General features: G+C 42.3%; 1 protein-coding gene across 2 annotated transcripts in view; it reads right to left on the reverse strand.

Moving 5' to 3' along the window:
• ABCA1 (ATP binding cassette subfamily A member 1) overlaps positions 1–23539 on the reverse strand; it is a 92441-nt gene that overhangs the window by 58343 nt on the left and 10559 nt on the right. For both annotated transcript variants that reach the window (XM_059836707.1, XM_059836706.1), the window contains exons 2-5: positions 16911–17054; positions 11849–11942; positions 8551–8692; positions 7564–7685 (exon numbers count right to left, since the gene is read on the reverse strand). In XM_059836707.1, coding sequence (XP_059692690.1) covers positions 7564–7685; positions 8551–8692; positions 11849–11942; positions 16911–16976 — 424 coding nt within the window. In that variant the 5' untranslated portion in view covers positions 16977–17054. The remainder of the gene's footprint in view (positions 1–7563; positions 7686–8550; positions 8693–11848; positions 11943–16910; positions 17055–23539) is intronic.

The following is a 23539-nucleotide window of genomic DNA, read 5'->3' on the forward strand; positions in this document are numbered from 1 at the left end:
ACTAAATTTTTAAAGGTACACCAATTTTTTATCAGCTGAGAATTCCTGATACACAGGCCTAAGCAATACAAGGTTTTAACAAACTCTGTTAATTATTGACACTCAGTAAATACATATGCATATGTCTATCTTTTTAATCCTGCAGCTGTTGCATTTAATTAAATGGATTTTTCCACAATTTTGAAAACAAAACATATGAAAATATAAACATAAAACCCATAAAATGAATTAAAAATATGTTTCAAAGAATTCACAACTACTACTCAATAAAACACAGCAACAGCAAAAATCTCTAGGGTTGAAAGTGGAGAATGTCACATTTTAATAAAGCTGCAAATAAATTCAGTAACAGGTGGCAGAATATTTTGCTTCATTTTAGTCAGGATCCTGCTATTAAAAATCACTTATTTTATGGTCAAGAATATTTAAATAGAACATGAAAGACTGTCCAAAAATTGAACTGTCGTGGATTTTCAAAAAAATCAGGCAAGCAGTGCCCTGTCCTCTTGCCTGTGTAAAAAAGAACTTGATTTACCATCAACATTTTTTAAAAGCCATCAGCTTTTATTGCATGCTGACTGCATTGAAAACTGCCACGTCCTGCTGTGTTTGAGCATGAGGGCAGCTGTTTATTTATTTAGCTCACAGGAATGCTGTAAAAATTAGGTAATAAGTGTTTGTAACACATGCTGAAGATAAAATGTATAATTACTAGAGACTGCTCCAAAGCTGAATATTAACTTGAGAGATATGGGAGGTCAGACCCAAATTAGGCACTCTGGCCTCAGTACCAACCAAACACAGAAGAGTACAGGGCTTTTTCCAAATGGGGCAATTTCATAATCTCCACTCTCATGAGAGCTCAGGCCCATGGAAATCCCCTGAGAAAGCTGAACTTTTCATCAGATAACAGTGTTACATATTTCCTAGGGGAGTACTAACACTAAGCTCAATGTGGAAAGTCTCTATCCCGCTGTCTCAACCAGCCTCAGAATGCAGCTTAAATGAACCCAATGCAATCTTCCACAAATCAGGCATTTCTTAAGATTCTGAGATTAGAAGTCAGTGAAAAGAAACACAGAATTTGCCAGAGTAGAAAACAGAAAATAAATGCAAATTGAAGCTAAAACAGCATAAGTTTTGGCAACATAGTCCTGACATTATCAAGCTGTACTGACAAGGCTACATACTAAGAGGGAGATAATAGCAAAGTGTGAGAAGTTTAGCTGTTCACTTAACACTTTCCACTTTATTTGCTGGCTTAAAAAACTCAGCATTGACAGACAAAGCTAAAGACTAAAGAAAATACCCAGAACTTCTAAAGATGGTCCTACCTCTACAGCACATACTAATACTAATTACTGATAAGCACAGTAAGCAATTCTTGTTTTCTTCATCATTGTATCTTTATCTAGACAAGTTAAGATAAACACTAATGAAATTAAGAAATTGCAATTCGGTATCTACTGTAATAGCTCTGTTGATAATTGTAGTTCTGGGTGCTGTTGACTGCCCTCCACACAGTGAGACTATTAACTGGCACCAGGTTAGCAGGTTCTAAAGTAACCATACTGCCAGTGCAGCCTTATGCCAACAAGTCTGCAGTTTACCTCGTGTTTTTTAAACAGGTTTCACACAATCTTCTGCGACAGGATTCTCAGAAACCTTTTTCTCAAGCTCCTGTCACCTAGTATAGCTCAGACACAACAGCAAGGCCAGATTTAAAGTAACACTGCATATGCTTTTTCAATTCCCCATTCCAAGAGATTTCAGTTTTGCTCTTTCACATCCATACATATCTACCTAGAATCCAAGCTGGCATAATTCTCAACTTCTGTCTTTAGAAGTATCTCTGTATAAAGGAAGTTCAGACCAAAAGGAAGCATTAAAGCCCAGCTCTACAGAATCAGATTACAGCACATTATGCTATATGTGTTTACCCATCTCAACCTCTAAGCAAAGTCACATAGTAACAACGGTTCACGAACAGTCCCTTGGAAAACAAGCATGATTCTCCCAGAAACAGAATTTAAAGTGCAGCAGACCTTTGTACCTTGACCTCTATCAAGATAATTTTATTAGTTTAATCACATCCTTGGCTTCCAAATGATAAGGAAAGCAGCCTCTATTGAAAATGATAATTCCATATCTAGTTATATTATAGTTACAGGATGCTATTTTCTGAATTATGCAAATACCATGTCACCTAACTAATTAAAGCTATATACCTAACTGCCCAATAAAAAAACTGGGACCAATGCTGCCATAAGAAGTCTATTCCACTTCTGCCTATCTCTTGACTGTCAGCCTCCCAGTTTCAGTTGAGGACAGAAAAAATAACGCAGCAATTGGATTCATGGAGAGATTTTGCCCACAGCCTGTAGTAAGGGACTTAAAGTGCCCTTCCAATAATGTTTTGGAAATGTTTTTCCAGAAGACCTGCAGTTGCCTAAACAATTTCCATTTACTTAAAAAAAATAAACTCCAAGAATATTCATGTCTGTGCCTGTTCAGCAGCACAGAGATTTGAAGAAAAAATTAATTAAGCAAATGTGGGAAAACTGCCATGAGTACCTGAATCTCCTACTCAATCAATATCTACAATCTTTGTGCAACCCAAGTACACAGTATTGTCTGCTTCTTCCACTTGCCCATTGTGACAGGCTGCATCTGACCACAGCAGAAATCACAGTGGTTCCCATACAGTCCCAGACTCCCCTTCCTGAAGGGATGCTTTGGACTGGGAGGCAGTAGCAGCCAGGAATGCCCAAAGGAGTTCTGCTGAGGGCTAGTGCAAGGTAACTGCTACTGAATACAGAAAGGTAAAGTAGCCTTCCTACCTACCCCAATAAATCAAGACCTCTCTACTGATACTAGAGGGCAGCATTTTTGGCAGCACTTTTCCCCTGGCCTAAAGGAAAGGCAGTGACCTGAATGCCACTGTGGAGCACACTATCAGAGAACCCAGGTGCGTATTTATGTGCAGCAACAGGAATGCCACCCTGCCACAGCTGGCGTTTGCAGGTGTTTCTGAGCATGAAGGTCACCTGGACATATGGTTTGCTAGTCTTCATTCTAGCCTAGCTGGTTTTTGCTAGGATTCTTCCCAAAGGAAGCCAGGGAGGAAACCTGTCTAAACTAATTAGACAGGCATAGGCAGGTGTAAGAATCAATCTGAATGTTTAGCTTGAGGGCGTGGGTTCAATTTTGTTAGGGACAAGACACTGAGGAGGGAGTTAGCCACCACCTTTATGTCACCCAGCAGATAATGTATGACATCCTGTTTCCCTGAGCACCCTGTAATCATGCAGTAATACACAAGCCACCAGAAAGCCTCTCCAAAGGCCCTTCTTCAGCCCAAGCCCTCTACCATCCTTTACCTGTTAAATAAATAAAGCACTAATAGCATTGACCAGACAGGCTGCAAACTCCTTCAGTGTCAACATCTCTGTGTGTAGCAGAGTGCAACATCAGCAAAGAATGCCACCCAGCTGATGTTTGTCTCTTCTGCCACAAGCAATACTGATCCAGCAAACAACTGGGACAGGCAGGGCACATGCGGAATAATAGCCCGAGATCTGATGCAATTTCTTAGGCGATGTTTGTTTCCCTCTGCCTATTTCATTGCTCCATTTTTGTTTAGTTGGGTTGGCTTCAAGAAAAATAGAAACATGCCCTTTGGGATCATTGAAAACTAAAAGCAATGCAGTAAATACTAGCCAGGCTGGCTTATATCTGCAACTTTTAGCAGCAATCAAAGAAGATGGCCATAATTATACCTGTGTATTCATTATCCTGTGACACTGCAGAACAAAGTATTTTGGAGTCTTGTAGACAGAAGGAAGAAATAAAGAAAGTGTGCCTCAGAGATAATTGCAACCTGTATCTCCACCTTTCAAAACAGAAAAAAAGCTTATTTCTTGCAAACACTTAACCTGATAAAATGGCACTGAGGCCAGCTGCAGATTCAGTGCCTGCAACCAGCGATCCAAACCTACTGCAGCTGGCAATCCCAGCAGCCTTGTCATGCTCTTGAAAGTGCCGTCACCAAGGTCTTTGACTCTGTACTGATTTGCACTCTGCCTTATCAGGAGTGTTAAAGACCTTGGTGACATTGCTGGACAGACATGTAACCAGTGGAACAGAGAGGGCACCTGGCAGCTGCCTGCAAAATTGATTATGTTATGGTATGTGTGTGCTTGCACGTAGATTTCACCACTCGGGGCTTGCTGGAAGCAGCCATGCAAGAGCAGTGCCCATAGAGCACGACAGCCACGTGTGCTGAACTCCCTCACACCACCACTAAGCACTTTATCCTGTCATCCTGACCAAAAAAGGTACTACATGAAGGAACACTGGACTGTTCCCTACTAATAACACCTTCCTCTCCAACAGAGAGATCTTCTCTGCTGTTCCTCCTCCAACTCCTGCACAAACAGCCCTGTTATGAGGAATTATCTCCCACCTTATCAAGAAGTGCCTAAGATGCAGCATTTTGGAATGAGTGGATAGTGTGTCCTGAACAAAACCTTCATGTCCTACCTTGTGTTTAACAAAGACACTGACATGCTCATACCTGTGCAAGAAACATGAGCCATCTTAAGTAGGTCTCTCATCCCCAAGGTTCAGCTCATGCCTAACTTCAGATCAGATGACTGAGTCACACCTTGAACATTAGTTTGTGAGGGTTGTTTTGAAGAAGGTTCCAGTGAAAGGACTCTGGCAAATGCCCTCTGAACAGATTCAGACATCAGAAGCCAGATATAGACATGAATGCTCTGCTTGACTAGCATTAGCTCCAATTTGCAGGCTAGCAATGAGAGATCAACTCCCGGAAGCCTGTTTCAAAATCATCAGGCAGTAATGGGAAGAGTGTGTGAGGGGACAAAGGAACTTGCGAAACTCCAACAGAGTCCATGTCACACACCAAGGAGCACACAGTCCATCCCTCTGGGGAAGTTGCAAAGTTCTACCTGTCTGTACCACCAATTCACATGGCTTCAGGTCCAGGCCAGAGTTAAAATGAACAGGATATTACATTTTCAATTATTAGCTTACCGATAATGAGCCCTCCTGCTACTGGGGGAAACATGTATAGAGATAGTGCTTTCAGGCTGTGTGGTGCACTTACATCTGACACCCACTCCTACTTTCTCCTTAGGTTCCCAGAGTCACTGGAAGAAATGCCCCAGAGTGAAGAGGATTTGCATCTCTCACACCTCATCATCAGCAGCAACTGAGAGTTGGCCTTCCTTGAACAGGGATCGAAGTACTGCTGAGTATAAATACTTGAGTGCTTCTAAGATTAGAGGATGCTGTTTCATGGATGCTGTCAAAGAATGAATCACACAAAAAAGGAGTGGACAGCAGGATCCATCAAACTGGATGGCTTTGTAAATTAGCATGAGAAAGACAAATAGGCTTTGCTCTCCAAAGGCCTTACCAACAATGGACATTCTGTCATTCTAATGACACAGAGGCTTGATTTTTTGATCACACATTTTTGTTATAGAGATATAGTCTATGATGACTGGGTCTGAGGCTTGTTTTTACAGTCAGTCCACTAGTCTTTACAGTAGAGAGAAACATAAGCCTTTTGACTTTCAACTTCAAAGTCAAAGGCGAAACTCTTCTTGGAATCACTCCTCCCCCTCAGACCTTCCCAGCAGCAAGAGCTTAAGTTTATGGCTTTGATACTGCTCTTGTAAATGTCCATGTCCGACATTCACTGTATGTCTCAACAGAAAACACCACATCAGGATCTACTCTCTTTGGAAGAGTTAACTTGTCAATGCAAGTGTAAAAGTAGTACTGCTAAGGAGCAAAATACTACTACTAGAAGTGTAAAACCAGTAACAACAGTATCTGTCATTCTGATGGGGAGAGCTTGTTCCCAGCAAACCAAACCAAACAGGTGAAGATATCCATGAAAACAACATCAAACCTCTCCTTGGGAAATAGTCATCTTAACTCATTTTGGCAGTGTTCATTATGTGTCCATCTCTGCACAAAGGATTCACTCTGTATCTTCTCCCTTCTGAAGCTGCTCCAGATTTAGGTAAGAGTGTGAGGATGCTACTCACCAGTTCTCTGAGTAAAAAGAGAGAAGGTCTGGTGGTATGGATACTGAGCTCCTTATCAAGGAGGCATGTCCTTTATACAAAAGTATCAACTAATGATCAGAGTCAGTAGACTACAGTATTACATGCAGATGTGATCACATCAGAATTATGCATAACTCTGAAGAGGGGAGAGGGGGGGGTTCAATACCCAAGACAAATACCTTGCACAGTCCATGTCTGTACATACATTCAGCACATACCTGCCAACCTATCACTAACAGTACAGGTTATTCAAAGGCGACCTGCAATGTATTGAGCAACACAGAAAATAAAGCAAAAACACCATCTCTCTGCTTTAAGTGTGCTCAGTACACATCAGACTATGTGACACTATTCATATCATACACATCATATAATATTCATAGGTCAGATGGTCTTCTCCCTGCAGCCTCAAATGATGAGAGCTAAGATGAACTATTGCTGTGAAACCAAGGGCAATTTTCACAAAACACCAAAATACCACCTATGTCCAAAGAGCTCTACATGCTGCATAAAGACTGGCTGCACTCCCTTTTCTATTTTCCTGCTGTAAGTCTTTCTAAACTGCTCTTTTCCATCACTTCCACTAGCCACATGCCACACTAACACAGCAGCCAAGACTGATAATCTTTCATGGGAGAATATGCCAAAAAACTTTTAGGCGCAGCGTCGGAGAGACCCGGCAATAGTAAGGATCTGCCACATTTCCTGAGACTGGACAGAGCTCTTTTACATCCCAGCTCTGCTGCAAGCTTCCTATGTGATCTCACACTAGCCACTCATTCATCTGCACAGGACAGGAAGGCACACCATCTCCTCACACAAGCTAAAAATGGGAGGATTCTAATTTTCATAGGAAACCAGGCAGTTTTCTTTTGTACCCTGCCATTCAAAATCCTGCCAGACAATATCAGAGAGCATACAACACCAAAGTCATATAGGGACAAAAAATCCCCCTCCAAAACCAAACGCAAGAGGGAAATGCATATTTAATTGTGAGATAATAACCAGCTTTGAGTTTGTAAATTGGGAGGCCAATATCAGTTTTTCCCCGTGTTCTTCCAGCACACTTCCCTCTGGAGCTCAGAGGGTAGAACACTAAATTGTAGCTACATTGTGTTCACCACTTCACAAAATATCAAAATAACTAGTGCTTTTCCAAAAAGATACACTACTTCAGCTCCTTTGAGAAAACAAGCACTTTGACTAACTTCAGTGCACCCAGGATTATAGTTTCACATCCAAAACAGCTGTTGTTCTTGGCATTACACACCATGCCTTTCTTCTTCCACCAAATAAAGAGCACACAAAGCTCTGACACAGGAGAGGCTTACAGTACTTCTGCAGGATTGGAAAAGGTTCGATAAGCTGTAAGTAATAATAGTGCACAGTTCTGAAATTTACACGCACACAGAATTAACCAGGCCAGAAATATCAGATACTGACTCTATCAGGCTGTTACCTAAGCCAGAGGAATTTCCCAACTTGCGTAGTTTTCCCAGGACCTTCTGGACATCCTTTATACTTGTGTCCTGTTGGCTGTACAACAGTAACCTCCTGGCATCCGAGAACAGGCGGGAAACACTGCAGGAAAACAGAAAAACAACCAGCAGTCGTCAGCTCCGTGAGCCGCCATCCACAGATACAGTTTTACATACCAATTCCAAGCTTTAATCCCCTCTAATTATGTCACTCCAGCACAAAAAACTTTCCTCAATGACTACCCTGTGACAATCCAAGAAGCCTAATAAAAGATGTCTGCTAATGCAAGATCAATCTAAGTTACACTGAACATCATGCATTTGAAAGCAGTTTTATGACAGAGATGAAGAGGGGTTCCAGCTGGCTATAAACTGCTGCTTCTTAGAAGCACAATAATTTAACAATATCCCTGCTCCTTTCAAATGCTTCTCCAGATGCATTATGCTCTACATTAAGCCTATCTTTCCTGAGACCATTAATATAGCAAGTAAGGCAAGGTATAAGAAAGTTGGCCATAAATTGTGCTTCCTGCATTATGTTAGCCAGTAATAAGTAATAAACATCAGGGAGTATTTCCTAAACCTGTTCAACTGCCTCTCACTCTACACTGTTCAGAGGCTCATTAACCAGAAAAAAGATGCTCTGAAAAAAGGAGCATCTTAAAAAGCGTTACTTTTTTGAGGTCAAATTCTTAGCCCAGGTAGGAGAATGGGCTCACTCCATATCCACGCAAAGCTTTTCATTCACCAAGAGCTTCAGGTACTTGAACATGGGAATTCTGCATGCCTACCAGCTGTTTGCTGGTCCCTATGAACTTGGTAACTGAAGAATCTGGTACTTCAGAGTTGGTAGAAACTGTAAAACCCTCACATAGTCTAAGATTTCACAACTGACAGGTGACTTCCTAATAACCCTTTGCCCCGTGTTTCCTCAAGAACAGAGATGAGGCAAAAGCAGACAGACTCACATGGAGGCATTGAAATTTCCAACAATACCAGGGGATTCCCCAGGAGTTGGGTAGCGGAAACATGGGTTGTTGGCATTGCAGATGATCCCCTGTATCCATGGCAAGGTTCCTGCCGAAGGCATAGCTTTATTTGGAAAGTGACCTAGAATAGAAAGAAAGGAGTTAGGAGACAAACACATGATAGAATCCTCTACCACACAGCATTGTATTTGAAGAGCAGTGCTAACCCTGCACTGGTTATTGCCCCAAAGTGCCTATGAAAAAGCAGACCAGCCAACACTAAGAAGGACTGAGCTTCTATTAAGACTCTCCACACTTCTCTTTCAAATCTTCTTGCTGAAGTCTAAACCTTTCCACTGAAGAACTAGTGCAGTCATAGACTAGTTTACAACCTGTATAAGAACAATGCAGTAACAAATTACTCATAGCAGATCTCCACCAGTATGCCACTTGTATACTTGTGAATCCCATATCCCCCCAATGACTGGGGAAGAAAGACTGGGACCTCCCTTGTATAATCCTGGCCCTTACATGCGCTGTCAGGCTGCTTTTTGCAACAAGCTTGCTTCCTCACCTCCACATCAGGGGCAGGATCCTGGATGAAGATTATGCCCCTTCCTCAGTATCTCAAAGCTCAAGACTCTGAGGATCAGATGCACCCGCCCCTCTGGTTCCCACCTCATCCTCCCAGTATGCCTGCAATCACTCAGGCTCCCTACCTCCACAACCCCAATGGAAGTATCAAAGCCCAAGAAAAAAGTAGTATCAAAGCTGTTAAATTACAGCAAGGCTGATTAATGTGGGTGGCTGAAGGAAGATGGGAATCTTATCAGCCCTCCCTGGAGAAAGGAATCTGTGCAGGAGAAGGGTTAGTTAAGGAAGCGAAGTTTATTGTTTCCAGTACCCAGGGAACTCTTGCTCCTAGTTCTGTTTAAAATAGAAGAGCTATTTACCTGACCTGACTTTTGTTTCATTTTGCCTTTTTGTTCTTGGCTGAGGGGCTTGTGGTGAAGGAGGGGGAGGGAGAAAGAAAAAAAATGCTAAGACTTTCAGATTTGTCTTGTAAAACTTCCCAGAGAATCATCTTCTCTGTCCTCCATGCCTTTCATTTTACACTGGTAGTAACTCCAAGCAAATGTTCAAGAAAATGTCAAAAGAGGAATGGCACACAAGAGTTTAGACACAGTGATGCATGTAACACCAGTTTCTCTAAAAGTGTAGCAGGAATCTGTTGGTTTGAAATCAGATAAGATACAAAGAAAACAGTGCAACAGCACATAATTTTCAATTATATTGCTGCAAACATCTAGCTTTTCAGAAGGGATTAGTCACGTCTTGTCAGCTTCTCTCCCTCCCACTGCCAAAAAAGTGCATTTTGAATACTTTGAAGGGTCTCAGGAACTCTGGCCAAACAGCAATCTAATATGTCTTCTCTCACTGGTCTGGTGAAAGCCACACAGCTACCACTTCAAGTTAATTGTTCCTTCCATTTTAAGAGAAAACTTCCTCACACTAAGCCAGACCACTAGAAACAAGAAACCCTGAAAATAGTCCAATCCTTGGTTCTTCTCAACCAGGGAAAGAAAACCGAACATTTTACTTGTTAGTTGAAAAAGACTACCATTAAAATACTGAGGCTATGTGGAGGCTACAAAGCACTTGCACGTGGCTGTTACTGCTATCACTTACAAGTGGTTTCATAACAGCATACAACACTGCCGCTGCAGATAACAATCCTACTTCCCTTAAGGCATCCATAGGGTTGCCAAAGAGTTTGCCATCAACCCAAAAGCCTTCTTTCTTTCTTTCCATATCTGCTCACAGTCCAACAAAAGCTGCTTCACTTCACAACACATTCACATTTGTCAGCATAAGTAAATGTTCAGTGAAACCAATCCAGACAACACAATTTAGAAACATATTCAAAGAAGCTCTTCAAAAAATGAAGAGAAATTAGTCATAGAAGTGAATTAAAAGTTACCAGATGCCCTTTACTCTATAACTGTTCAGAACAATGTAAGAAGGCAGACAAAGTAATAACATAAATGGGAAGGGGAAAGGATTGCAGGTGAAAGACTAAAAACTATGCTTATGGCGCCAGAGCAAATGTTTTACGTGAAGGCTATTGACTAGTAAGACCAAGACACCAAGATTGCTAGTTATTTATAAAAGCTGAGTAGAGTGTTAATTGCTTCTCTTCTGCTTCATGTCTGCATTACAGGTATCCTTCCTAATGTCACCATAACATTCAGTCAGAAGAGGCAGTTCAAATTCCATGTAAAGTATGAGATTTAACTTAGGGAAGTTTTAACTATGCTGTTGAGGGCTGAAAAAAGAGAGTTAGGCAGTACATGGGATCAGCAAAGTCCAAAGTGTAATAGGAAACTGCAAACACTAACACCTCAGCTTTACAAGATACCAGCTTGAACACCCAGAAAACAGCACAAAATGCCCCAGACACTGCATAGACAGGATAAGTGCTGTAAAAGGGAGTTCTTTCCTTATTTCAAGAAAGAAACACTTCAGATGACTCTTCAGAAGCATGTTTTGCTGACCCTTAAACCTTACCTTGCAGTAATCAGGCTAAGGAAAGATAAACAGCTATTCCACAATCACTTAATTGCAGTATGAAGCTGTCACCAAACACAGTAAAACAACACCATGTTCCTAATAAACAAGTCATGCTTCCTAAATCAAATGGCAACCAAAGAGACCTATAGATAGTCATTTATAAAGAACAAGCTTCCTTTGAAAGAAAAACGGTAATGTGCCCATTTAGGGTGCAAAAAGAAAAGCAGAATTGTTTTTTTGTCAGCAATATATGACTGCAGAATCTACTATATGCAGAGCTGACACTGTAATAGTTCGAAGGAATAGAATTGCTCTAGCGCCCTTTAATGTAATACATTAATGCACATTACTACCTGGAAACAAGATTGCCCTCTTAGAGATCAAAACATTGCATTCTTTTATGCTAAGTCACACACAGATGAAAAAACAAAAATAACACTGAGGTTCTGTGCAGGTTTTACAGATATTGCAGAGTTGTAGAGCAAATTCTCAGGTAACATAAATACAAAATGAGAAACAGCAAGAAAAAGAGCAGCAACCTATAGTCCTGTAGCAACATCATCAGTTAACTGCAGTTTCCAAGGTGGAAGCAAAGGAGTTAAGCCCTGTTGCATATTTCTAACTGAAGTGGGGAACCACTGCTCTTTCCATCTTGCCAGCTGCATTATTGCATTCTAACCATGAAACAGCAAGCATTCTGGGTGCAGCTGCTGTGTTTGTTACTTACATTCATGCTGCTCATAGGGCGGATATGAAAGTCTTACAGAGATCAGGATGAAGAAGATAAACAGAGGCCAGGCAACTTCGATCAGCAGCTGGAACTGGAAACAATAAAGGCAAAGTATTAAGACATCATACTCAAAATAAAGGTCAGAACAGAAGTTCTAGGACAATCTACTTGTAAGCCAAAACAGTTTTGTAAGCACTGTCTCACTTTGCTCTGCCTACGCATGCCAGGATCAAGAAGTTTGTTCCTCCAGCTTCAGAGGATAATCTGCAAAGAATTACAATTTTTTTCTCATTGATATGTGCCAGTTATTCAACTAAAATAGATGTACTTAAGGGTTATTTTTTGCTTATTTTTATATTTTTCTGTCCCCTAACTAACCTAAAGAAACCTCCCAATTAATCTTTCTAGAAATGAGATGAATTTTTAATCCCATATTTTGAGGCAGTGGGGTACTTGTATCCCATTCTCACAGCAGACCATTAAGCTTCTACCCTAACACATCAGGCATGGAAACTGTGCTGATGCATGCTATGCCAACTCTTTGAGTACTGCAGAAATTTATTGGTATCTAGAAAGCAGAGCTACTAAGATTAGGCTCATATCTAGTCTGTTTTGCTCTAATTTATGTTTTCTTCCTGAAGGTAGGCAGCACCCACTAGTGCAGGTAATCTACAGAAAGGCAGTGAATATCAGGTAAATAAAGAACTCAGTTATTTAGAGGGACAAGAGAACAAGAAGAAAAAGCCTGCTATTAAATATATAACATTTCTTAGACAAAGAATTGAAATGCAGAAAAATTAACAGCTAAAACTGGACTCTTAACACTCAGCACAAGGCACTTAATGCAAACTTCGAGGTGAGAGACTTCTAGGTAACTATTGTACCTCAAAATAAGCACACACTGTAAAAACAGGGCATTAAAACAAAGGTCACTTGATCCAGCTGAGGAAATTATGTAGGATGGCTTTTCACAGATACCCTCCATAGCTGACATCAGACAGGAAATAGCACCCCTATCTAAAAGGTATAAAAATTGAGCATCAATCTTCCAGCCAATCCTGGCAACAGTGCCCGTCTCTGCAAGATAATTCTGGGATACTGTTACCCATTGGATCCTGAGATTAGTTCAGCTGGTTAGAGCATGGTGCTTATAACTCCAAGATTGCTGACATAATCCCCACACGGGCCAGTCACTTAGGAGCTGGACTTGATGAAGCTTGTGGGTGCCTTCCAACTCAGAATATTCTGTCATCCGTTATTGTCATGCACACACTGTACAACCACTGGGTAAGAAACCCCACTGAGATCACACTAACAGAAGTGCCAGGAAGATGCCTCGGTATCTCTGGTCTCTTATTATAATAAATGATGTAGTGGCAGCACACGGTCAGCCATTAACATTGACAGCCTGCTTCCATCTGCATTAAACACTGCTCTGGCTTTCAGAGATCAGTGTTTAGACCTAGGACACTGACAACTTCCCTACTCCTGTTTTCAAGATACTCTTATAGTGGCTGCCAGGACAGCATAGCAGGACTTTTCCTCCACTTGACAGAAAAGTGGCTATGACACCAGGACAACTCCATTCTGTCATCCAGCATCAATGGTCATGCTTTAGCACAGGTCACAGCCCTCATGGCTGTAGGCAAGTAGCACACACCCCAGCAGCTACTGCTACACTGTTTGGGGAAGAACAGTGTCAGCCGTGGAGGCCTTCTGCAGTGACCAGTGTGGAGAGATAGCCTCTCACAGCCCTGCAACTGCTAGAGAGCCAGTGAGAAATGCTGCCCTTGAGCTCAAGCTCTGCTTGCTCAGAGAATATCATCCCTAGTCACACCACATTAGGGTGGACAGCAGTGTCCAAGAAGCCTTGTTGGTGCAGGGGGAACAGGCCACCTGTACACACAGATCCTCTTCTGCACACCTGGTTACACAGTCACAATGGTAACCACATGTGGGCTGCATGCACAACACACCTCACTTGGCACACCAACAGGCTCGGGGAGGATAGAGAAAGGAGCAGCTCAAACTGAACAAGCTGCACCTTTACAGCTGAAGGAAGGCATCATAGCAGGCACCAAAATGCTACATTGTGAGACAGCTGGCAACTGCTGTGCCGGACGCTTGCGCAGGGACAAGATCAGAGTATCAGGAGCATGTCAGTATAGACTTCTCAGCAAGTCTCTTGTGCTGCTCAATAAGAACAGAGTTATCTTGCTTTGCTCCTAAAGGTCGGTAGGTTCCCTCCCCTACTGCTTCCTGACCCTGCTGCGACAGCACTTTTCATCCACTCTGGCCTTTCCAGACAAGGACACAAAGATACTAAAAGGGAACATGTCTCACCAAGATTCATTCTAAGTAGATATTGAAAAATCAAGTCTCCTCTGCCACTTCTGTGCTGTAATGACCAGCCTGGTAAATAATGAAATTAATCTTCAAGAACCCATTACCTCACCTATCCCAGCTCCATCTGGAGTTGAAGAAGGAACATCCCACTTGCACACAACAGGTGAATTCAGCTAGGAACAAATTTGTCCTAATTTTACCAAAGTTAATCCCTATAGCATGCCAAATTTATACCAGTTTATATCCAGATTCAGGATGCCATTAAACACTGAGCTCTACGTTGTGTCAACAGGAAATCTGTTGAGCAAGAACTAAGTAGACTATCACCCCATCCCACTGTCAACTCCCCTTTCCACTTTTATGGCCCAGTTTCAATGCAGGGAGCTACCAGAAGATGATCAGTCTCTCCATGCAAGTTTGAGGTGTCTCCTCATTTGCAAAAAAGCAGGGAGAGAAAGGTTTTTACACAGTGACCCCTGAAAATGATTTTTCTTTCCTCTCTCCCTGTGTGAGCTCCTTCCCCCCACTTCAGTGTTGTTGGAAGCTATCCAGTACAAAGTAACACTTGAACTGCACACATTAGGGTGAGCTTTGAACCCAGGTTTCGTAATGCAGTCCAAATTCACAGCAGCCAACGAGGGGGTTCAGTGGGAAGCCAAGGCTAGCCCACATTTTTCGTGAGAAGGGTAAGGGTCAAACTATTTCTGAGCTACACCTTCAGTAAGTACAAATGGAAGAGAGCCTTCATCAACACAACTCAACTCAAGGACAACGGTCTCAGAACAGGAAAGCAAAGAGAAAGAACTGTGCAGCTGTGATAACAGCATGGTAAGAGGACGGACATGTTCTGCTCCTTCTCTGTCATTTCCTGTTAAATTGGCTTTTCCTCAGACAAAGGCTGGATTTGATGACCTTGGAGGTCTTTTCCAAACTTAATGTCTCTGTGATTCTTTTATTTTCAGAGGATCCTGGCAAAAGTATACCAAGCCATTATTCCCACTGTAAAATTCAGCTCCTCTGAAATAGCCACTTGGTTTACCTAGTTTAAACATCACTGCAGAAAATCCCACAACACTCTAGAACTCCCCTACTTTCCAAAGGCAGTCTGGTAACAGGCAAAATTTAGACCTCCAGTAGCAAGATAGGAAGGGTATTTTTAGCTCTTAGGGCCTAGGTTACATGGGCAATTGCTGAGAAGAGCCAACCTTAAGGAGCCACAGCCAGTTTTGAGACTACTCCCCCAGCTTAATTTGTAACATTTTTCTAAACTCTGAGACTGTTCACAAGGCCAGAATGTGACCCACATTCAGAGAGCTGACAGGCTCACTCCTTGCAGTTGACACAGTCCATGATCTTTCTGGTGGGCAGTGCTATCCTGGGAGATCAAGCTCCATGAAAGGCAAAAAACACACAAAAAAAAAAACTTTGTCATCACTGGCAGCTCTGTTTATATACAAGAAAAGACAAAGAGACAGTGAGCCCTTTTTGTCTGCTTTATTTAACAATGGACTAATTCCAGCTCTGAATTCACTGAACCCAAGTCCTGTAAAAACAAGCCTGAGACACCTGAGTGAAGACTTCAGGGACTGTGACCATTACCAGTGGTAAATATGATAGCCTTTCCTCCCTTGTGACACTGAGTTTCTAAAACAACCCAACCCAACCAGCTGGCAAGCAGCCTGACATTTGAAGGGTTCAGAAAGCTTATCAGAGACCACTTTCCACTCACCACTTCAGTAACTTGTGTTCCTTTCACATTCCCTACTGATACCTCCTCAAGGTCAGATCTAACAGGCCAGATCCTCTGAACAAGCCTGTTGCACAAATCATGCCCTTGTCCAACACAGGTATTCCCTAAATCCCCATGCTTTCTCAGACTTCTAGCTGCTTGCAAGAGGTATAGCATCCTATGTGGTCTCAATCTCAAGGCAAAAGAATTTTAAGAACACCATACTTGATTCACACTCCTGTGCCCTTTTTATCACAAGGAGAAATTCTTATGTATTGTCCATCCTCAACAGGTTAATTTCCACACTGTTAACAGATGGTGAGGACAGCATTTCAGCCACTCAGAACACACCTTGGCAGAAGAACATCAGTTGCCTGGGTTTATCCTCACACCAATAGAAGAACATGCCTCATGCCATCCACCTAATCTATATCTTCTGTTGTAAAGTTACATAGCAGGCTTGGGATACTCTCAATGATTAAAGTGACTGGAGATGTCTGCTATTGCCTCTGCCATTCCTGCCATTAGGAAGTGGCAGGATTTTGTTGCTGTTGTTGCAGCTTGCAGCATTCAAAAGGTTTTAGACTCACAGGCACATCCCTGCAGCCTGGCAATGCCTCACCCACAGAGTGGAGCAGGTCTCAGCACGGGTTTTCATTTCACATCTATTTTGCTGCACACAGCAGTCATGCATCCTCTTTGCCTGATCTGACACCAGTGTTTCAGTACTCCAGCACTCTCTCACACTGGAATTCAGGACAGAAGTCTTGAGCACCTTCAAGCCTTCTGATTTCTGTCCACCCACCACTCTCTCCAGTTTGAATAGGGTCCTTCCAAAGCCAGACCAGTTGTTCAGCCAGGGATCACTAGAGAATGAATATTAAGACACAGGATGCTTCCCTGTTTTTCTTGAAAAGCTGTATAGTCATGCAAGCTGCAAGACCGTAACTTAAGATCTCAAAACAGCCTTGGGCTAATACTTACAGTCTGTCTTCTTCTGTAGGTAAAGTTCTTCCATAGCAGCAATCCCAGCTGCGTCCAGGAAGCCATCTTCCTTTAGCAAAGCCTAGAAGTTCCCTTTGTGTAGCAGCAGCAGTACACAGTACAGATGTTGTGGCCAGGCATTAACTAGTGAAAGAAAAGAAAAACAGGAAAAAAGTTGGAAGGGGAAAGTTCTGTCACTCAAAACAGAAAAGGCAACAAGATAGGGAAAGACAAGAGGCTGCACTCTGTGACCTTGCAGCCCCTTCATGGAATACCCCACTGCCTTCTTTCTTACCCCATGCTCTCCAGCCAAGTCTCATGGGTCTCAGTAAGCTCAGATTTAGACTCATTGTTTCTTATCTCAGAGCTCTAAAGCACAAAAAGAGGTTTGCAATACAATTCTCTTGTTTTCTGCCTCAGAAATTCCAAGAGCAAGGACAGCTCAGAATGAGAAGTAAGAGGCTTTGAAAAATGATTTAAAGATTCCTCCAAAAAACACTGAACCATACAATTCAATACTTTTCCTTAAAGTCACTTCCCATATACACTTTTATAATGGTGAAAAGCTGACTGCCAAATTAGGAAAACCTTTGTTTTGAAGTCCAGTCAACACCACTTGTAGGGTAAACTGTTGTGCATTTAACAGGCAAGGGAGAAATGCCCATTCCCTTGAAGGTAAATGACTAAGAAGGATGCTAGGGTAGTTAACATTTAGATTAGGTAAATGGAAAATTGGTGTGCGTTAAGTGTCCATCTTGCTACACTACAAGAGCACACAGGATTAAAAAAAATTATTTTTTTTTTTTGAATTATTCTCTTTAGTAGCAATTGGTAAGAGCATAGTATAGGGCTTGGTACATATACCCTTTCAGCAAGGCTCAATCTTAAAGCTCTTAGGTGAGCTTTCACTATATTAGTTAAATGTCATTACACCTTTTTTCCAGAATTAATTCAGCATATCTTAATTTACTTCTGAATTTTAAGGCCACTTCAAATTAAGAGCAGTTGAATCCTGAGCAAGTGTCTGCCCAGGAACTTAAGTAAATCCACATTAAATTAATTCTGATTTATGTACTTAAATACACTCTTTTAACAGAATCAGCATTAAGAGGACAACTAGCAGTTGATTCAAACACACACCAAGAGAACCACTCTTTCCAAGACCTGTTAAATCGTGAATACACACGCTTTTGATTCTGGTGTCCCACATAACAGTATCCTAGCCCTAAGATTCAGAGTTGTATGTCTGATTGCAAACTGCATTGAAAAGATTACCAAAAATCCATAAATGTGCTAGGAACATAAGACCTCCTCAGGAAATTCTCTGGTCAGACCTACACTGGAGTAAGATTAGACAAAAAATTAAGGATGTGAGCTTTGAGATGATGAATAATTGTCATCTAAGTCTTATGCAAAAGTAAATTCCATTACTACAATGACTTGCAGATTAAAAACTTGCCACCTAATATTGTTACAAAAAAAATTCTCTAACATGACTAACAAAAATAAACCTGTTACACTGACTTCCATAGATGATTACACTGTAGTATCACAACAGATCAACAGGGCTTCTTACACCAGTACAGAGAACCAAAGAGCAGTAAGAGATGCCTACAAAACCTTACAAACTGAACCTCATACCAGCACACAAGCAGTGTGTGTACAGTCAGCATGGGCTCGTGAACCTCTGCCAGGTGCTGCTCTAACTCACTGACAGGACCACCACAGACACTCCTCCACAGAGGGATGCCCAACTCATCAGGCAGGACAGCTATGCTCCCCTGCCCAGTCCATCCTGCTGGCTGGATCACCCTGACACTAACACATTGCAGATGCATGCACATCTGGTTGGTAGACCATGAATTCCCCCACGTACTTAGAAAAAGGCACCTAGCACAGGCTACTGGCACATGAACAGTAGGGAAAAGGCCTGCCCTTTGAGGGGAATCTCAGAGGACAAATCCTGGCTCATGACTGCACCCATACTCACGGACCCAAAGCACCCCTCTGCTCACAGCCTTGGATGGGGGGAGGGGTCCTTGAAGCACTTCCTCTTGATGTCAATATTACATATCTAAAGCTGCAATCAACCTAGCAACACAACAAAGTAGGGAAAATTGTTACATCTCCTTTGTACTACGCCCACTCTGAAGTTTCTGAATACTATCTGGGGGATTTGGCAACACTTTTACTCACTCTAAAGAGAAACCTGGATTACTTCTCACACAGTGCATAGGGACTTAGTGACCAATAATGTGGTACAAAAATCTTTCTAAGAACACTAAGATAACTGCTCTTTCATGCATTTTTCCACAAGGATACCGGTACTGGTCTGTGGGTCAAAGACCTCCATTTGATTTTTTGTGCTCTCCACCATACCACAAAACAGTCTTTGCTGCCCGAGTCTAATCCTGCAGCCACTGCAAAAGTTTGGCATACAGAAGCAGAGGACTGGAAGGGACTGATCAGCCTCCTAACAGTCATGGGTAGTTATGTGACAGCTGTTTTTTATCTTCAGAAGGGTCTTCAGAGTACCCACCCCTTACTTCATTCTCAGGCGCCCAATACTGTTAAATCTCTGCAAAAAAAACCAATTTCCAATGTTTTCCAGAAATTAAAGCTAAACACCAAAACCCGTAAGAATGAAGTGCCACAGGAAGAGTACAAAAAGTATCCCACAGAGAGTCAAAGGGACTTTTGGTGTTCTCATCAATGGAATTAGACCCTACTCCTGCACCTTAATACCCCACACAGAGGCAAAACAGAAGTTCAACCCGTCTGTGGAATGAGCAAATCAAAAGGTAGCTGATTTAATGTACATCAGTGAAAATTCAGATATTGATCCCTTGCAACTGCAGTCAGACCACAGGATCCAGAACATGGAAATTCTGCTTTATAGAGGCTGTAACATTCACCTTCACGTTAGCAAACTGTAGTGAACTAAGGGCAGGTACTTTACCATTTAACTCGTCTCAGCTGACCAGCCAGAAGCCTGCACAGCCAGGGAGACTCAGCTGTGCCATCTGCTTGAACTTCAGCTCTCTGGAGTTTAGCAGAACTTTACTGGGAACAAAGCAAATGATCTGGCCTGTTCATCCTGGACAAAAATCTTAAATGACATAAAAATATCGACTTTTAAGGACTGTCCAGATGTAGGCATACCAGTTAAATCCCTGTGTTAAAGTAGGGCATGGAGCCTAAAAGTGGATTAATCACCAAGAGCACAACACCTGAGCCTGAAGCATATCCAGTTCTTCCAGCCATGCCAGGTGACAGCTGCAATGACACTGTATGCCCCAGTCATTATCTGTTACACACCAAGGAACAGGTTTGTTAGTAGTCACCTCTGATTTTCATCCACAGACGCTGACATACCTGGTACACTTGCTGACACAAGGTTCACTTGAACACCTAATCCATCAGAAAGCACTCATCAAACTAATACCAGAGGAAAATGGCTGAGCATCCTTTCAGATGTTCTTCCTGCTCACAATAGGCAAGAACTGTAAGCCAGAGATGCAGAGAACTCAGCAACTCAATACTTCCAACTTGGTTAAAAGTGAAGTTCCACTTTATCTCCGCTTCCGACCAGTCTGGTAAGTTCAACACAGCTGGGAAATACAACCTGCCATTTAGTGCTGCTGTGCCAAAACTCTGTTAGTTTCCAATGATTGCTTTTATGTCTCACCTCTGTAAAATTTTGAGCCAACAGCAGCTTTCAGTGATCACTCCTGACGCTCACCCAGAATTCCCTGAAGCAGAAATACTGCTTTCTGTCTAGAGTATGAAAAGCTGAAAAAATCCATCCCCATAGGATTAGTTTTCCTGTGATATGAAGTACCACAGCACAATACCCACCCACACAATTAATGCATAGATTACATGCACTTGTTCCATGGTCTGACTTCGCAGAAGACTCCCTCCACATAACATTTTGCCCTGCTGCAGAAATTCTGAACAGCCTCCAGACCTACACAGCTGCAATTTCATCTCATTTTCTGCAATTCAGAAAATTACTCAAGAGAAAGTTAGGCTACAGGGAAACTTCTGAAGATTATGACAATGAAATACCTCATTTGGCCAGCCCTTTCTTTCTAGAAAGGGTACTAGCCGCTATTTCAAAGTAGAATGGCTGTTGAAAAGTCCATTAGCTGGTATACCAACAGCCTCCAAACCTAATCCCTCTTAAATAAATGTATTCTTACAGCTGTAGATTTAGAAAGTAAAAAGCTCAAGTGGCAGAAAATAATTTCTCCACCCCCTTGCCTGGTGTCTGTACTAAGTAAACATAAAATAGCCTTCAAAAGCAGCTTTCTGCAAACAATGCAGCTGTTTGCTTTCTTTGGGGAGGCAAAAAAACCTTTCCCCTAGAGAAAAAAAAAATTAAATCACTATTTCAAGAGGGTACAAAGTGAACTTACAAAACCTTAGAGACTGGAACATTTCAGGGCTCTGGCAAGACACTACAGACAATTTAAGCTATTTAAACTAAGTCCTTGTCAGCAGGTCTAAAAAGCTTTCACCAGTTGATGGAAGGCTCAGTGGACTTCATGAAATAAGCTAGCAGCCCTCATCCTTTAAAAAACATTTTCCTTATCACAGAAGCTACCACCACTGGCAACTTTCCACAGATGAAGTGGCCATGGAGAGTAAAAATCTAACAGCTACACATGATGTCCTCATGAGCTACAGGAGCCAGCACTTTCCTTTCTCACAAGCAGACATGATCCAGCACTTCTGCTTCCTGCCCCAGACAAAAAATTTGTACATCTGCTTAACTCCAACAGGTCTTGTCTATACAAGTATCAAGTTAAGCGAGACTCATTTTAGAAGAAAAGAAGCAACTAAAACATAAACATTGGATTTCTGCAGAAATACAGCCCTCTTTTTGAACACTGATAAATGTCTTGACATTTAATTTCTTTTAGGTAGTGTCAAGTTGCATTCTGTGAAGGAAACAATATTATGAGCCATGTGAATTCTGCAAATCCCAGATCTAGAGTCCTGCAGTGATCTGAATGCCATTAGTGGAGAGCAGATCCCTCTCAGGACTGTGGATATGAAGGCAGGACAGAAGGGCCTCACTCATGAATTGACATTCTGATTGGGCTGGATTTGCATTAACTGATATTTGGTGAGGAGGGAAGAAGCCAGTCACGGGAGTGATTTTTTAAGAGAAGCTACGCTTGACAAAACCAATCAATAACTAGTTTTGAATATTGACACTTTGTTAAAACACTAGCAAGGCGAACAGCCTCTGTGAACACATGTTAAAGACGAACAAAGCTCGGGAAAAAGCTCTCTTCCGGCCTCTGGAGAGATTAGAACAAGAGAAGAGCTTCCCCCCTCCCAGCCCACAGGCCAGGTCAGGGAGGGGAGGCCATGGGGCCTTGGCCATGGGGCCAAGGCAGGGCCAGGCCACACTGCTAACATCCTGTCCCCAGCGTGGCCGCCACACGAGATCATGTGGCTGAGGCCAGAGGCGGCCCGCAGCCCACACAGGGAGCGGCCCTGCAGCTGGAATTGAAGGCAGCAAGGGCCGGGGACCAGCCATGCGGCCAACCCTGACACAGCCCCGTGTGGCCTGAAAATCCATCACCATGACTGCTTCGCCCACAGCCCTGCAGGGATTATGTGACCATCAGCAGGCCCTGGCGAGATACTAACTCTTTCGATGCATAAATGAGACTTGCAGACCTTCAATCCTCCCCCAAGTGAGAGAAAAGCACAGAGTCAAGACACGCAGAGGAACAACATGAAGACACCAAGGTCCATAAAGAAAGAGTCAAGTCCCAGATGGAAGGAGAATGAGGAGATGCTGTAAGTTGAAGCTGAAATCCTCTTGTAAATCTATGGAGATGAATGTAATTGATACATCAAACTCTTTTTTCCCTGTAATTCATTGAAAAGCATGGGGAGATGAAACGTATACAGATATGAGCAAAGGCATCTATGCTAACGCAAGCAGATGTTGAAATAGCTGTGATCCCGTGAGAAGTTTGAACAGAGAGAGAGAAGAGTGATGAAGACCCTCTGCCGCCAGGGAAAAAGAAGACGATGATGATTGTAGTATATGATAGAGATAATTCATGCTTTGTAACTGTATAAAAATTATAAGATCCAACCATGCCTCTAACCCCCATGGCCAGAAGCAGGGCCTTCTTTCTATCCAAAGATTTCCTGGACTCAACCAGATAAAATCAAGTCTGTTAACCAATGAATGAGCCCTTCTCGGTCAATAAGTAGCCATTTCCCAGGAATGTCCGAAACACCCACGGGGCTGCACCTGGAATAGATTAGATCAAGGACTGGCGACATTCTGGTTACAAGTGAAAGAAGACTATTTCGAGGAGCTCAGACAGCCATCCAAACCTATGGACTGACTTTTGTATGAGTCTAAATCTGTATAGTCCCCGTTATACATATGAAGGGACCTACAGAAATCTTATGTCATATCTGTGCCTCAGGCACAATAAACTGTATATAAACTGGCTACCTGAAGCAGTCGGGGTGAACAGCTGGGGAGACGCTGACACTACGTCGGTCTGTCCCAAGTTCACCCAGCGTCAAAGTCCGGGGTTGATGCTGTCTTGGCTGTGGCAGTTTTATAATATTCTATCTGGTTGTCG

This window comes from Haemorhous mexicanus, chromosome Z (assembly GCF_027477595.1).
Source record: "Haemorhous mexicanus isolate bHaeMex1 chromosome Z, bHaeMex1.pri, whole genome shotgun sequence".
Lineage (NCBI taxonomy): Eukaryota > Metazoa > Chordata > Aves > Passeriformes > Fringillidae > Haemorhous > Haemorhous mexicanus.